Here is a 17,029-nt window from a genome sequence, read left to right on the forward strand (position 1 = left end):
GTTTCCTTTCTCATTGGTCTTTTAAGCACGGTATGGCTTTCTATGACCTGTGGTAAATGCAACAGTTACTTGTTATATTTTTATCAATGTTAAGTGCATTCTTTACTCCCCTTCCTGAAACACTAACATCTGGCATCTAGCAAACCCATAGATCATGAGCTGATGAGTTCAGGTTTAAGAACCCCGAATAAGAACAAACCTCTGAATACAGGATGTGTATTGGCTATTGTCGTTTGCTCACATTTAAATACCTTTTCCTTTTATTTGTCTCCCGTTAATGGTATGCCAACAACATTTTCTAACCTCTCACTCAGTAAGTGATTTGCCAAGACTGCAGGTACACATTTGCTCCAGTTACAGGCATGTGTTTAGCCATGGGGGGTAAAACTGCACTAGCAATTACACAAGTGTGGATCTGGACTAATTCCATGAAAGTGCTTCAGGTTTAAAATAATATATTTGCACTGCTGAGATGCCACTCACGTACAAAATCAGATACTTGTGCCAATCTGCCTAAAATTAAAACCTCTGTCCCAGGACACTGCCTCATCTTTGTGGGGGACCTTGTGCAGAGCTGTGCTCCCCTTATACATGCTGGAGTCTCCCCTGCAGCTGCCCATGAGAAACATGCAAGTAGCAGCATTTCATTTCAAGTTGCTAAGTGGTTGAAAGGAGCAGCCTGGCTGTCTAATTCCTCTCGATCCCTCAGTCTGTACAGAAAGGATGTGCTTTGCGAGGAAAGTGTGGATGACCTTCCCTTCTCACCAATGTGCTGCTTGAAAGAAGAGAGAGAGGAAGGCTGAACTTGGTATATCTGAAAGAGTAAGGAGACAAATATGTCTATGCTGCAGTTTTTAACTGCAAAGGCTCACATTTTTCCTGTGAAATGATCAGCCAAGAGAGAGTTAAAACTCACACCTTCTCCAGCATTCACCTGCATTTGCAAATAAATCAGCCATAAGAACAACATAGACAGCCTCCTCCTACATGGCTTCTCCACTGAAAGACGTGGGAGAAGAGCAGTGGCGCTGCCTGTTTTGCTGCAACCCCATCAGTATTTCAGGTAGAGTGCTGAAATTCACAGGGTCCTATACAAATTATGGTGCTTTTCCTGCAACATTTGGCTGTTCCACACCTGCTTTGAGAACCCACAACAACATACTGCAAGCTGCTCTGCAAGCTATGGCTTGAACTCCATGTTCAAGTCCACATTTGTGTGGCTTAGTGGTGCTTGGTGCTGTGGGTTAGACATTTCAAACAGGCCACAGCATACCAAAGCCTGCTGCAGAAAATGTGAAGGATAATATCTGTAGTGATGTTGTTTGTCTCATCATTCTCAGCAGAATATCAGGTAGGAGATGATTCCCTCCCTTTTAGGGCATTGGTATTGAAAATTGTTGGCATAAGGTCTTTATAAAGCAGTTTTATACAAGTTCTGGATGTCACTCTCTTCTGTGCACAGCTTGGAAAATAATCCTGCATCATTTTAAAGGGTGGTAGTAAAAGGAGTCCTCTGATAGATTTATGCACTGAGAAATGTGCTTTGGCTGTGAGACGATAGGGTTAATCTAGAAGTGTGCAGCTGTCCATCAATACTTTCCTTACCATGGCTAATTCCATGATTTTGCCCATCTACATTTAAGGCTGTTTCCCAGTGGCTTGTACTAACCAGCCCATCCGCTGCAGAGATCACAGCAACAGGTGCCACACAAGTCAAAACGATTTGAAATAACACTAAACTATGGTCCATGTGAGCAGTGCAGGGCTGCCCTTTAAGAGCAGAGACATACCAGGCAAAGTTTTGCTGTTAACGAACCCAAGCAGCCATGTTTGAAAGTAACGGCTTGACAGCTAGAGGTCCACTCCCACTGCAAAATTACAAGGTCAGATTTTGCTTTGAAGGATATTGGTATCTGGATTAAACCAGAACAATTGTAAGGACTTTGAAGAGCCACATCTCAAAGTAAATTGCCCAGGCTGTTCTGAGTGTGCTGGGCGACTGTGCCTGCGATGGCGAGTCGCCTGGTACACATGCACAGCTCAAGCACAACAGGCTGGAGCATCCAGTGCTGGGACTGCTGCAAACAAGGGATGCATTTGCAATTGCAGAGCAGCCAGCTGCTGGATGCCAGGCAGTTGGAAAAGCAGTTGATAGCCGTGGCAGCGCACAGTTGTGTCCCTGAGCTTTCCTTACAGGACAGAGGATCAGATTGCATAATGCAGAAAAATCCCCTGTTATACAGGATATTTGGCAATTGCAGTGTTGCCTCATAGAGCCTGGGTATCCTGTTAGAGTAAGAACCTGAAATCTGGGCCCTGTGGATCCATATCTTGGGTTACATTTTATCTGTTACACAGACGTTAACCTCAGGTCTTTCTGGGAAAGAAAGTACGGCTGTAAGAGACAACAGAATTTGTGTTTTAAGAGTCTGGAAAGCCAAATCCTACACAATTAAGTGTTTACTGTCTGCTGCCGCTCTGCCAGCAATGGACAAGCTGTTTATCCTGTTGTCACTTTGTTTTCCCATGTATATGCTGGAGATTATCCACTTACCACTGCTGAAACACACTTGGAGCTTGTAAATTGGAAACTTCTATGTGACAGGTCAGGAACTAACTTCGACTGTAACAGTGCATGCAAACCTGGCTTAAGCCATGTGTGGTAGGTGCAGCTGAACTGCAGGATGCAAACCCAGATCATGTGCTGAAGAGCCTGCAGTGAAATAATCCAAGCCTGCACATGGCAGAGGTGCTGGATTGGGAATACTGATGTATTCCTCGGTATTTCATTGAAGTGTGAAGCTCCTGCACTTATCCATCTCTGTGCTGAACATGTCAGGTCAGTGTCTGATATTTTTGCAAGTCTAATTTTCCGGACTCGAATGTGGATTTACTGCTGACTTCCATCATGATTTGGGAAAATGGTAGCGCTTCTCTACCTCACTAAAAAAAAAAAAAGCCTAGTCTCTGCACCCCAGCTCCAGCTGAAGTCAGTGCATCCCATTCTTGTGCTCCTCACTGGGCGAAATTCATGGTGTGCCTGGATGTGACCAAAGGTGTTTAAGCAACACACTCGGCACTTCTGGGATACTAAGTATCAACGTCTGTGTGATTCCAAAATGTTTGAGGTTTTTTCCCACAGAAGTTTGGAGGCAATTCCATTCATCCCCAAAAGAAACCCCATCCTGCAACCTGCAAGAAGGACCTTGTTCCCGTTGAAATTTTCTGCCATCCCAAGCTGGAGGATTTTTACACCCCTGTGCTGGGATCCACACTGCCAAGGGTTTCTGCTTACCCTCTGTTTTGGTGGGCAAGACTAAGAAGCCTTTGTCTCTTTGAAGTGCTGACGTGTGGTTTGTGAGGCTTTTCCTCAGGAGATCTGTCCAGATAGTGGCAATCTTGCAGATAAAGAAGGCAGAGTGGTGCTAACTGTGCGTTGTCTGGCCCATGATTGACCACATTTAGGCTCCAGGGAGGGGGAATGGGAGTGCCTGTGGGTAGATGCCTTCCCAGATCCGCCTTTACCAGCAGTCTCAGTGACTGGCCCAGTCAGTTACAAGGAAGCTGGGCAGCTTGAGTTTGGCTTTGGAGAAGACGAAACGACAATGCAGCTACCCAGAAGACAAAATCCGGGCCTTCAAAACTCTGGCTTGCAAACCCCGGTGATTTGGCGCCACGTTTATCACTTTTGTTATCCTGAGTTGTTCGCTTGCCCTCTGGTCGCGCTGACAGACGCTTCCCAAAGTCACAGCGTGTTTAACCCCCCCAAACCAGCGCTGTATCTGGGCATCACCGTACGCTGTTGTGCCTGCGGAAGGTGGCCCCGAGAGAAATCGTGGTACTCGGCCAGGATGGCAGTGCCAGCTCCGCGGGGAGGAAAATAGGAAGGAGCCCGCGAGGTCTCTCCTTGGCTGGGGTTTGAGGAGGAAGGGACCCGCCGCCGCGGCAGTACCCGGGGGAGCGCCTGCAGGTATCGCCCGCCGGCGGGGGACGGAGCACAGACAACGGGCGGGTGAGGGGTGGGGACAGCGGTGGGCTACTGCCTGACCGCCACAACCCCGTGCCCTCTCAGACCTCTCCCCAGTGCCCTCTCAGACCTCTCGGCGCGGGAATGAGGGCGGCGGGACCGCTGAGGTGGGGGGGGCTCAGAGCAGGGCGCATGCGCGGCGGGGGCCGGAGAGGCGCTGGGGGCCGGAGGGAGGGAGGCGGGCGGGGAAGAGGCAGGGCCGGGCTGGGCCGGGCCGGGCCGCCTGCCTGCCCGCCTATTTGAGGGAAAGTAGCGGTTGGCGGGCGCTCAGTGCCGGACGCAGCGGAGCGGCAGCGGGCGAGCGGCCGCCGGTCGGTGCTCGCAGCCGGCGCGGCGCTGCTGCCCCCCTGCCGAGGACTTGCCGCGCTCGTTGCACGAGTGGCGGCGGGGGGAGCCGCCCCGTGGGGCCGCCTCTGCCCCTTCCCCGCCGCGCCGTTAATGGAAACATGGCGATGGCGGCTCCGACCGGCAGCGCGGCGCCCGTCGCCCCGGCCCTCTGCGGCCACCTGGCCCTGCTGCTGCTCCTCGCCGCCCCCGCCGCCCACGGCTACAGCTTTCCCCAGCAGCACACGTAAGTGCCGCCGCCCCGGCCGGGACCCCCCGCCACCGCGACTCGGCTCGGCCCGGCCCGGTGGCGCATCGCGGGGCCGCCCCGGGGCCTGCCGGCGCTGCGCGGGGGAACGGCAGCGGTGGGGCCGCGGCGGGCGCTGCCGGTACCGGCGACCGGCGCTGCGCCGAGCCGAGCCGCTCTGGATGCGGTAGGGCGCGGAGGTCTCCGACCGCTTCCTGCCGGCCGCCGGAGCGGCGGGGTGAGGAACGGGCTGAAAGTTGCTGGAAAGCACAAACTTCCCCGGCGGGTGCCGGTGTGCAGGGCGGCTACGGAGCGGTAACGTGGCGTGAGGGGGGAGAGATGAAAAAGGACTTTTGATCCCCTCCCCCCCGTTTCAAGCACACAATATGGTACCACCACCGGCCGTACCCATCGGAGTTTGAGCATAAACTAATAATAGATGGATAGTTCCACAGGCTCTCCCGGCTGGCTCCTTCCTTTCCCTCCCTCTGGACCGACAGAAATTGGCTGTTATCTATTGAAAGTCGGAAAGCAGCTCATTTGGGTGAGGGGGTGGGGGACTGGAGAGTCGCTGCAGGGAGGATATAAATAGAATTTTTTGAAGAAAGCGAGCGTTTTGGAAGTTAATATTTGGGAATATTTGCTAATGCCTTTGGCTCCCTCACGTACCCTGATAACCTGAAGCCCTGTCCCCCACCACACGGTGATGCGAAATCTTGCCGAGATGTATTTTAGGAGGCTGTCATCTCCGTTATGAAATGCTGAGGTTTGTTGACACAAAACTGGGGAGGAAAAAAAACCAAGAAGAAATTCCAAATGATTCAAGTAAAGGCTGACACTGTGTCCTTACTGTCTGTGTTTGGGAAGGTGGGGGAAAGATTGCAATGGCATGGAGTTAATAATAGCAGCGTTGCCCTTAACTTTGTGCTGCCCCAGTGGATGTGCACTGCTTCGTGCCACAATTTGCTTGTCATTTTTGACTTGCTTTGGAATCGAAATAAGTTACATTTAAGTATATGTCATAGGAAGTATTTCTGAAAGCCTGTTAATGTCTTTGATCTCCAAGTCCGTTTTTACAGGCATGTAGTCAGGCCTTCTGAAAAGAAGGCTTATCGGCAGGAGAACCAGCGTTGTTTATTTGGGAGAGCTCTGCCTTACCCTGTTAATATCTGGCTTCACCAAAGGCATGCTTGTTTGCTCGCCTTGTTTATTCAGAAACACCTCCTGTTCAGACAGATTCTTTCTGGATACTTTCGAGTTGTGCATCCATCTTCTTAAATATCTTTGACCTTTGGGAGCCAATGCATTCCCTTTCCTTGCTGTCACGTAAATGCAGAAATTCTTCAGATTAAGACTCTGAGAAATGTCTACCTACAGGGGGAGGAGAGGAAAGGGAACGTGCTGGTTCTCCTTCAAGTACTACAGCCTGATCCAGCCTTGCTCTCCCTTGAATAATCTTTACTTCTGTGAGGTCCCTATAGAAGTAAAGGGGATTATGTATGTGGTGAGGCACAGATCAAGTTTGTGGGATGTTTTTTGGTATTTCAGTGGCTTTTTAGGGGTTGTAAGCTATTATTTTTTTCCTCTTAAATTCAGAACACAGAATCATATTATAGAATAAACCTGTTCTGAGTGCCAGTTTACAAGTCAGAATTGTGTTTTCTTTCTAGCTGCTGAAAGTTTCCTACAAAGGTTCCTATACCAGGAGAAACATACTCGAGATGAATGATTGTGAATAATATGTTGGCCATCCTTCACCCAAACTGATTATTGTCTGTATTGTTCTAATAAACAAATAAACTCTGCCAGCTTTTTAGCCAAAGCAGTTGGTTATTCCAGGTAATTTAGAGGGGTTTAGTATGATGGAGCTCTACAATATTGTCTGTAGGCTTGTCAGAATGGGCCTGATCCTGTAGTGACAGGCAAGATGAATATAAGCTGAACCCACTGGCAAAGATTGATAATCTCCTGGGAAAAAAAGCTGAAGGAGTGGTTCTGAAAAGGCTACAAATGCCCTGTGTGCCTCTGGTGGGAAGTAACGCTGCCTAGCTGCATCTGGAGAAGAGGCACAGAAGGCAACACAAGACCTCAACCTGACCTGGTATCTTCTTGCTTGTTTTATTGCCCTTATGACCTGTTTTATGAACCCAGAGAAGAGTCGAGTCACGAATGGATATTTGATGATGATGCACGATTTGTGGGCAGTAGGTTAATGCTGTAATGGCTGGGATGAAATGCCTTGTGAGCCTTGGGGCTGCTGCGAGTGTTTCTTGAGAAGGAAATACTTAATGGGAATAAAGAGTGCAGTGGTGGCTGGCACCAAGGCTTGGACAATGTTCTTTAATTGACTGATCCCTGCTGAGCACTTACCTGTTTGCATCCTTCTCGTTTTTGAGGATCCTGGATATAACCTAAATCTTTCTGGAAGGTTTGTCAGTCAGAAGCTGAGTTGAACTGACGAGACAGGCTGCTAAATTCTTCCCATTACAAGCCAATTTTCTCCTACTTCGGACAATGCACCCTTGTGAATGATTCAGAGCATTGATTAGAAACCTTGTTTATCTTTGGTGGTTTTCTCTGTAAATCACTTAAGCAATCTTTCACTACAGGACTCTCAAAAATGAGGCAGCTTTTTTTAAGGAGCCCCAGAACTGTTCCATTCTGACAGGCAGCAGACCAAATGATGAGAGTATTTTGCCTAAAGGGGAAAATAAACAAATAAAGAACAGTTTTTAAAAAAATTATTATTATTTTTGGTTACAATCTTATTAATTATCATCAGTGGTTCTGTGTGTTGGTTCTTGGTCCTGTCCCTGATAAATCGATGGTGTTCCACAGTATCTCTCTCCTCCCGGGTAGCATGGTTTTAATCACCTTACAGTGAGCTAAGGAAGGCTCGGCTCGGCCAGTTGTCCAAAGGGAAATTTTTCATTGAGATTTAAAAAGCAAAGTCCCAGATTGGAACAAACCTGCTAGGGTGGGTCTGTTAGGTGATGTCCACTAACAGGGCTCCCTTTAGTAATGGTCACGTATGAGAATGAGTGTCTGTGGGGTCGTTGGCATTAATGGCTATGGAAAGAAAGGCTGTTGGTTGCAGTTCATTTCTCTGTTAAATTGCATGCAGAGTGATTCCTGTGGCAGCACAGTAACAACCTCTGCTTGAATTTCTGAGATACTGAAAGATGATTGAAAGTCTGGTCAATCAGGGGAGTCCTGCACTTGTATCGCTCTTGCCTCCCCTCAGTAGGGATTTTCTGCATGTTGAGCGTCAAAGAATGTGTCTGCCGCTGCCTGGGAGCTGAACAGACCCCCTCCTCACTTTGCAGAAAGGCTTTTTGTCACTTGGACTTGAAAGAAAATTGCCATCTGCTTGAGGGTGGCGAGCCATTTGCTTCTTGTGAGGAAGCAGGTGTGTGCAGAATTGCTGCACGTCCGCTGGTGAGGCTTGGCTTCCTCGCTGCTCTGCAGGGCATCTCGGACCAGCCAGCCAGAGAAGGGCATGTCTGCAGGGGAAAGCACCAGCCTACTTTAGCATTTGTCAGTTGCAGGCAGTAGTTCTGGGCAGCAGGCTGGAGCTCCTGCCAGCGTTCCTCATGGATAGTGGGAAGTGAAGGCTCCTGCTGAGAGCAGTAAGGCCTAATAGGTGCTCATCACTACTGGAAGGTGAGCTCGAGGCTGCCCCTACCAAATTAATTGCATCCTTTTAGCAAGTTTTGATTTGTACTTGTGTCATTTCATCCCAAATGAGTTAATGATGCTGATAGTGATGGCACATCTGGACTAGCAGGGCTTGAAATAAATAACTCTATTAGGACTGGATGTTTTAGAGTTTGCAGGTTGCCATGTAGAGCGAGCTCCTTCTCTTGTTCTACTGCTCACCTGCTGTGCAGTCAGAAAATATCTTCCAATTCTGGTTTCGATGCTTCAGAAAGGAGCTTGTCTGGAAAGGAGCAGAGAAGAAATGGGGGGATGGCCCTGCTCGTCTTCTGCTGCATTCAGACAGCTCCCTGGGAGGGCGATCTACCCCAGGGAGTGACTGACAGCTGACGTCGCTCCATCCCTGTGAGGGCTGAGCAGCCTCCATGAGAATTTCTAACCAGTGGAAGCACAAACACCCTGTGTGCCTGCAACAGCCTCATGGTGCCTGTACATCAGTGGCAAAATCCACTTTGGGGTGCAGAGGCATCCTGAGCTCTCCAGAGAAGGGACCAAAGTTTTTTAAAAAGCCATTTGAAATATTTATTTGGTATTTTAAAAGTGTTTCTCCATTCTTGTTACTATGCCTGAATGCTTCCTGCTCAGGTCTTGCATGGGGAAAGGGCAGGCATCACAGAGCAGGGCATCATCACTTCTTGCCTGTCCTTGAGACACTTCAGCATTGTACTCTGCCTGCAGTGTGATCCCCTTCAAGATTGCAGCTTGTGGTGCTTGAGGTTTTCAGCTGTACACGTTGAAAAAAACGTTAACTCCTATTCTCTTGGGAGAGCATTTGGGTTCCCAATGAAATCAATAAGGCTTCCAAGTGTAGAGCTGAGGGTACAAGTGGGCTGTCGTTCATGTTTGACAGGCATAGCTCAGGACCTTCATTGTAAAGAAGCTTTATGTGTGGTGTAAAAGCGTGCAAGAGCCCCTGAAAAGCTGAAGGTGGTTATGTAGGGTCTAGATGGAAACCTGAAAATAGATCCTTGAATGAGCTTCCTGGCATTTGGCTTCAAAAACCATCAGGAAGGCTCTTGAGGGCTTAAGTGCTGGGGCATCTGCACGCTGTAACATTGTGCATGTGCATGAACCGTACTGTTTAGACAATGTTTTTTTCCAGCCGATGAAATACTCCAGTGGGATGAAATAAAAATCATTAGCAAGCAAAATGCTTGAGTGAAATATTCAGCAAGAAAGGGCAGCATCTGAATTTACTTTTCCAGGAGCCTCCTGAAAGCAAAATGTGTTTTGTTAGCAAAATTATTTTTTCCTCTCTGGGGTGTAGGAGGTACTTTGTTGTTTTAGAGCTGTTCCTGTGTTGTAGTCTTCATCCTCAAGTTGATTATTGCTGGGCTGTGTGGGGAATGGGCTTGTGCAAACTGTTGTTACTGGAGAGGTAGTTTGTATCAACAATCTGTTGACACAGATTTATTCAGGCTGAATCTGATCTTTCAGAGAACGTGTGTGGATTTTCTTCATAACTTTGACAGTGGTCCTGTGACCCTTCTGATTCCATCTCTGCCATTATATATTGGTCATGAATGCAAGAAACAAAAGGTGTTTACTCAAACTGGAGGATTAATTCATTTGCTGTAAAGCAAAGCGTTTCTGGTGGCGACTGGTGTGTGACTGAGCAGGGTATTTAAGCCGGATCAGCTTGTGGTGGGTGAGAGAGCTGCAGGGCAGGAGACAGAAGCGTCTGAATGGCAGTCAGGCCAAACGAAGATTGCACGGACTGTGGTTCCTGTATCTGCTCATTAACTGTGCCTCTGATTAGGCTTTGCTGCTGCCTCCTCGGAAGCTGCTTCTCAGCCTGGTGGGGACAGTGCAGGAGTTGCTGTACGAGCAAACCTTATGCCAGGGCTGTCTTTCAGGAGAACCAGGATCAGAACTCCTCCCCTGGAGAACTCCAGAGGAAGTGATTGCTGATAGCAATCAGATTGGGTGCTAAATAGGGCTATAAACCATTTAGTGCAATAGCTCTGATGATGATAAAGCCTTGGGCACAGTTGCCAAACAGAAGTGGAGTTTGCATATCCCTAATGAGCCAAGTGCCTTTGTGCATTAACACTACTGAAGTGTGTGGAGTTGTATCCAAGAAATAGAGGATTCAACATGATTTTTACCTCTGATTTATGAAGTCCCTAAAGTTCTTGCAATGAAAATAAAATCTTTAGTAAGAATTAGCCTCCTACTCTCCAACTGTGTATCTTCTTTCATAGTCCACAAAGGTGGATGGAGTTCATGGGCTAGACAGGAACTACTTTTGCACCGGCCAGGTATCTGTTTTGAATTCACTTAAGGCAGACTTGATTTCCTTGGGTTTTGCTGGTGCCAAAACTGTTCAGCTGCTCTGTCCTGAACTAGCACTTGAGTTCATGAATCAATATGGGCTGTGCCTACAGTCAGTATGTGTATCACTGTGATAGAAAACGCAGAGTGATGGATTACAAATGGCACCTTCATTTACCTGACAAAGGTTGTATATCCTGAATTATTTATGAGGCTTCACAGCATACTAGTAAATTTTGTAAAAGCAATGGAGTCCTGGTAACATGAGCCTCTTCACTGCAGCTTCTGTAGTAGAGCTGTGCTGAGAAGGTAGTACAGGAGGTGGGTGATGGAGGAAGAAGAACAAATAGGCAGAGTGGAGGAATAGAGAGAGACTGCTGTTTTCATGTGCAAATGATGAGGTGTGCAGAGCAATGAAGTGCGAATTAGTTAGATCATGCTGTGCACTGGAGCAAAAATCTATGTAGTGTTAGAAAGCAACTTATGCTGCGGGGGAGGGTGGGGGAAAAGGATGGGAAGTACAGACACAAGGACAGAGAAAGGTGAAAAATCTCATGACCAAAGTAATACTGGCATCTGTAGGAACGTTACTTGTAGAGGTAGTTTCTTTGAAGTATACACTCGTTTCAGCGAGGTTTTCTTGCCTGAGTTCCACTAAATGAAGAATGATGGCAGGGCCAGCCAAGCTTTTCTGAGTGGCATTCAGCGACTGGAAGGCTTGCTGGTGTGCAGAGCACGTGGCTGTGGACCTGAGGGCTATGCTCAGGAGAACCAAGAGATGTGCAACCCACAGGAGTGTTAAGTTAGTGTTATCCAACAGGGGAGTGAGGACAGTAGGAATCTGAGTCTCAGCAGCAGTGTACCAGCTTGCCTTAGTCCCTGCTGGAGCACCATTCCAGAGCTAAAAATCAGTGATGCAGCAGGCACAGCACAGGTTGCGGTGTGGCCGCCACTGTGTACCTGATTTGTTGCTAAATGGAGCCTTCCCTCACACTTTCAGGCTTCTGAGCTTCTTGGCCTTCCAAGCACAAAGAAAGTTACCTCTTAAACTGTTAAATTGGTGGAAAGAATTGGGCAAGAGTGTTATATCCATCTCCAGTGAAGTGATGAATGAGGATGTGATTCTTCTTATAAATACCAATGCCTTTCAGCTCATAACAGAGCTGGGTCCTGAAACTTTTCTCTTGTCACAAGCTGCCAGTCTTATTTGCTCTCAAACTCTGTTTCTTCTCCACTGGGCACTTAATATTCTTCAGGACTGAAGAATCCCATATGCTACATTCAGTCTCCAAATAAGAAAACAAACCAAAATATTTTTCCTTGTATAAGCCACTTACATTTCAAAACTGTGTAAACCTCTCACTGATTTAATTTCTGTTGAATCAGAGAGGTTCTTGTATTTGAATTCTCATATCTATTAAATTTCACGAAGTAGTGCATCTTTGTGACCATTTTCTCTATAGTATGACACAGTGAGGGCCATCACTGCAGTGCCTTGTATGCGTTTCTAATGTGTGGTGGATTTCACAGTCAGGTTTTTGGCAGCTGTATCATGCACACCAAAACAGAGACAGACTTAAGCCAAGCGGAGCACCTAATATTCAGCTTTATCAGGTGTTGAAGATTGAGTCAGATTCTGGGCTGTGAGTGGGTGAATGTCTTTTTACTGCTCCATAACAAACTCAGTAGACCCAGGAAGAGCCAAAGTACCATTTCTTCATGTCTGAAATAGTTTTAGAAATTAGAAGTCTCTACTGAGTGTTCACTTTACTGCCACATTCTTTGGATCAGAGGGAGAGTGAATGTATTGTGTAGGCTCATGTGCTTCCAGGATCCCTGAAAGGGTAGGGATGCTCATTGCCCAGGTAAAAGTAAACCTTCTGTAGCAGTGTGTCATGCATACCAAGGGAAAAAAGAGCGTAAGAAACAGCATTTAATTATTGAAGACCTGCAAGCTGAAAAGGGTTTCAGGACAGTGAGCTAGGCATGTGTTGCAGTGTTGTGGGCAGTCTGCTTTCCCCTCCTCCCCTGCCTGCTCTGGGAAGGAGGGCAGGTTACATGAGTATGGAAAAAAAATCCCTATTTTTCTCTTCACACAGCTTTTAGTTTTTATTTATTCTCTTTTTGTTGGCTGGGAAGTCTTAATAATCATTGGTCAGTGACCAAGCTGATGACATTATTTTGCTGTGCACAGAATGACAGCACTTCCAAAATCACAGACCAGAACAACATCAGGCCAAAAGGGACCCTCTCTGAGCACAGGCAAGGATGCTTTCATGCCCCTCCTTGGCTGCATGCTGTGAGACTGTTTGTGATTGAGCCATTCTTCCTGACGCTGGGTTTGTTATGATGCAGAAGAATTTGCTGTTGTCAGTCCTGCATGCTGTGCTCTGCTACAGCTATATTAGGTTTAAAAGCTGAAAAATGTCAGGTTTTTTTCCAAGATACCAGGGCAAATTCATCCCTGATGTGATGATGCTCTGGGATTATGTCAGGGACAACTTTCAGGCCTTAGTCTTTTAAATTTTAGATACAGTGGTGGTTGTGGTTGCTTCTGACGTGATTTTTATTGTGAGGTGGGGAAGAGAAATGCATCTCACACATCTACTATCTGCTCATGCCTCGGTCCCAGCTGCTAAATAACCCCATTTAGCACCTGCCCGCCCGTTTGACCCCACAACAAAAATGTTGTGCTGGCATTTCTGACATCAATACCGCCTTTTTACCCATCATCTTAAGGCTAAATTGAACCCTTCTGTGTCACTTGCTCCTTGCTATGTTTACTTGTTCTGATCTAGGCTTTAGAGAAAAATCTAACCAGGTCTGTCTCACTCCTACTGCCTGCTAGGAACTGGGGCTCTTTTTCATGAGAAGTGGCTCTTTACAGCAGTGATCCTGGTACCCTCAACTTCCCCTGCTTCCCTGTGCTCCCTGCCCAAACATGAGGATGGAGCAGCCAGGGATGAAAGGCTCCAGCAGCCTCATCTCTGCACAAGGTCTCACTTCACTGTTGTGGCTGCTGAGCTAGCCTGCACCCTTTTTGCCTCTGACAGCCTTGCTGGTGCCATGTTTACTCGAGCAGGGACTGCATTCCCAAGCTGAAGGTGAGGCTGCATCCCAAGACAGGTGCTCTGTGTGAGCATTGCCTGTGGCAACGCTGGTGTGTGGGAATCTTCTTTCCCTGCCTTTCTTTTGACACCACTCCAAGTGGTGCCTTGTGCTGGAAGCATTGATGGTTTGTGTTGTTTATGAATGTGATTGTGTGCTGAAAGTGGCCTTTATTTTATAAGGGCCACTTAATAAATGTCACTTATTTGGTGGCTCTTTGGCAGCTGAGCGTATAGCTGCCTTCATATGGGAAGGTGGCTGCCAGACCTCAGTCTTATTCTCTGGAGTCACAGTTGGCTGGTGGATAAGTAGATTTGCTACTTGCCAGAAAAAAATGTGGTGTTGCAATGATTGTAGTGGTGGTGTCAGGTTGACAGGTAGACTCCATGATCTTAATGGCCTTTTCCATCTGTAGTGATTCCATGCATCTGTTTTTATGGTTACTTGCATAGTTGATGACTTTCGTTCTTAGTTGAATCTACTTTTTGCTGTGTTTGTGCCATTTTCACTATTACATCCCACAAGATGGCATGAAGATTCTTAGATGTGAAGTTTCTCCCAGGGAAAACCAAGCAGCTGCAGATATAAAAGGTTTAGTAAATAGTACTTTACAAAGAGGTGTCAGAATGACTGCAGGGTGGTGGTAGTAAGCAGAAAAGGGACCCTGCTATGGGCTGCATGTCAGATAGTCCAGCTGTTGCGTTACCTGAGGTCCATGTTGGGTCCACAAATAATGTGTATACCTGCAGTTTTCTCTACTTAGAAGTGTATACCCCTTGTTGGATGAAGGATTAATGTGCAGAGCCTGGTGCTTCAGGGTCTGGGAGGCATTGGTGGTGAAAGCACCAGAGTGTCCACCTTGCAGTATTGGGTAAACTGCAGCTTGTTGAAATACTCTGAAGTTTGTGAAGGTGGTTGTACCAAAGTCCAGATCCCATGACCAAAACAAGGGCAATTCCAGATATAAAGTAGTTTATTGTCCAACTTTTAATGTGAAATTAACCTTGCTCCTCATTTGGTTTGGCTACAATATTTATTACAATGCCATTCCTTCTCATTTTTTTTTCTCTTGCTATGATGCTCTGGTTTGGTATTTATCTTCTAATAGTTTCTTAATAGTGGAGTGCTTGCATTACTGGCAGTGGTGTAGAGTTAATCTCCAGCAGATAGCCCTGAGAGGTCCAGGCAGACTTCAGCCTTTGGAGCATGGTGGCATGCTTATAGGTGAGGAAATGAGCTTGGAAACAGTTGTTAAAATTGCTCCTGTGTTAATCTGGCTGTGATACCACAGCTTCTGGCAGTATGTGGGTTAGCAAGATGCTTGTGGTTGAGAATGAGGGCAGATTTTCACTTTGGAAGAGTCTCAGCAAAGACCTTGTCTTTATACCTTTGCTTTGAGGAGATCTGCACTGAGAAATTTGGCCCATTTTTCCAGTGCCAGGCCTAGCTTCCAGGTGTTCTCTTATCCCTGGCTGATCTTTTGGCCTACTTTCTATCCACCATGCCTTCAAAGGTGACCAACCTGTCAGTCTTGGCTGGCATCAGGAACAAAGCTTGTATGCCTCAGGCTTGTTCCCTGGGGAGACAAGTAATTCTCTCATGACGCCCTTGGGATTGTGTTCCCCCCTCCCCCACTGCCATGCGAGCATCTGGTCCTGTGCTCCATCTCCCACTCCTCATAATGGTTTTTTACACACGCCATGTAATAGCACTTGTGCCTCCCTATTGCTTATTTCACTGGTGAAACTCAGGCTTCAGAGGCTCCAATCTGTCAGCGGCGGAGCAGGAAACACAACCCAGAAGACATAATTCCTCCTTCTCTCTTCCTCTGAACGATCTCATACTCTTCACTGCAGGATAAATCTTTCTTCTACATACTAAAAAGGCATCAAGTTCAACTGCAGGAACCAAAACGTGGCCAGGAGGATTTGGACTCCGGGGACAGTCTGTGTCCCTTTTTTCGCTGTTGGGAGAGTGGGAACTGTCCTTGTGGATGAAAAGCTTCTCGGAAGGATGCTGTCCTCTGGCAAATGCCTGAACGACAAAGCTCGATCAGTGCTGTTCTCTGTACAGTTAGGCAGAGTTTACTGCCCAGTGCTTAGAGCACTCAGCACTGGGCTTTTGCAGATTAGATGGGTGCCCTCTGCTGTGTAAGCCCTGTGTTGGCTGCCTAGGCTGTGTAAATTATGGTCAGGCACCTTTCCCAAAAAATGCTCTCTTTAAAATTGCATTTTTATGCTGATGGTGCACTCATGTAGAATTGACTCTTGTGCTTGTTGCCTCATGGCGAGCACTAGTGGTGTCCCTCAGGGATCAGTGCTGGGCCCCATCCTCTTTAACATCTTCATAGATGATCTGGATGAGGGCATCGAGTCAGTCATCAGCAAGTTTGCAGATGACACTAAGCTGGGGGCAGATGTGACTGAGCTGGAGGGCAGAAGGGCTCTGCAGCGGGACCTTGACCGCCTGCACAGATGGGCAGAGGCCAATGGGATGGGGTTCAATAGCTCAAAGTGCAGGGTGCTGCACTTTGGCCACAACAACCCCATGCAGAGATACAGGCTGGGGTCGGAGTGGCTGGAGAGCAGCCAGACAGAGAGGCATCTGGGGGTACTGATTGATACCCGCCTGAACATGAGCCAGCAGTGTGCCCAGGTGGCCAAGAGAGCCAGTGGCATCCTGGCTTGTATCAGGAGTGGTGTGGTCAGCAGGAGCAGGGAGGTCATTCTGCCCCTGTACTCTGCACTGGTCAGACCACACCTCGAGTACTGCGTTCAGTTCTGGGCCCCCCAGTTTAGGAAGGACACTGAGATGCTTGAGCGTGTCCAGAGAAGGGCGACGAGGCTGGTGAGAGGCCTTGAGCACAAGCCCTACGAGGAGAGGCTTAGGGAGCTGGGGTTGTTTAGCCTGGAGAAGAGGAGGCTCAGGGGTGACCTTATTGCTGTCTACAACTACCTGAGGGGTGGTTGTGGCCAGGAGGAGGTTGCTCTCTTCTCTCAGGTGGCCAGCTCCAGAACAAGAGGACACAGCCTCAGGCTGCGCCAGGGGAAATTTCGGCTCGAGGTGAGGAGAAAGTTCTTCACTGAGAGAGTCATTAGGCACTGGAATGGGCTGCCCGGGGAGGTGGTGGAGTCGTCGTCCCTGGGGCAGTTCAAGGCAAGGTTGGATGTGGCACTTGGTGCCATGGTCTAGCCTTGGGCACTGTGGTAAAGGGTTGGACTTGATGATCTGTGAGGTCTCTTCCAACCTTGGTGATACTGTGATACTGTGATACTCACCAGTGGGACTGGTTACTGGGGAAGCTGTAGGGCAGTAGCTCCTGCCCATCCCTA

At 47.8% G+C, this 17,029-nt stretch overlaps 1 protein-coding gene across 4 annotated transcripts in view; it reads left to right on the plus strand.

Moving 5' to 3' along the window:
- The first annotated feature begins 4,248 nt into the window (after positions 1 to 4,248).
- The window catches only part of CACNA2D2 (calcium voltage-gated channel auxiliary subunit alpha2delta 2), a 217,850-nt gene continuing 205,069 nt past the window's right edge, over positions 4,249 to 17,029 (plus strand). For 3 of the 4 annotated variants that reach the window (XM_064156505.1, XM_064156506.1, XM_064156508.1), the window contains exon 1: positions 4,249 to 4,598. In XM_064156505.1, coding sequence (XP_064012575.1) covers positions 4,474 to 4,598 — 125 coding nt within the window. In that variant the 5' untranslated portion in view covers positions 4,249 to 4,473. The remainder of the gene's footprint in view (positions 4,599 to 17,029) is intronic. The other variant, XM_064156507.1, reaches the window with a different exon arrangement.

The sequence above is a fragment of the Pogoniulus pusillus genome, chromosome 16 (assembly GCF_015220805.1).
Source record: "Pogoniulus pusillus isolate bPogPus1 chromosome 16, bPogPus1.pri, whole genome shotgun sequence".
Classification (NCBI taxonomy): domain Eukaryota; kingdom Metazoa; phylum Chordata; class Aves; order Piciformes; family Lybiidae; genus Pogoniulus; species Pogoniulus pusillus.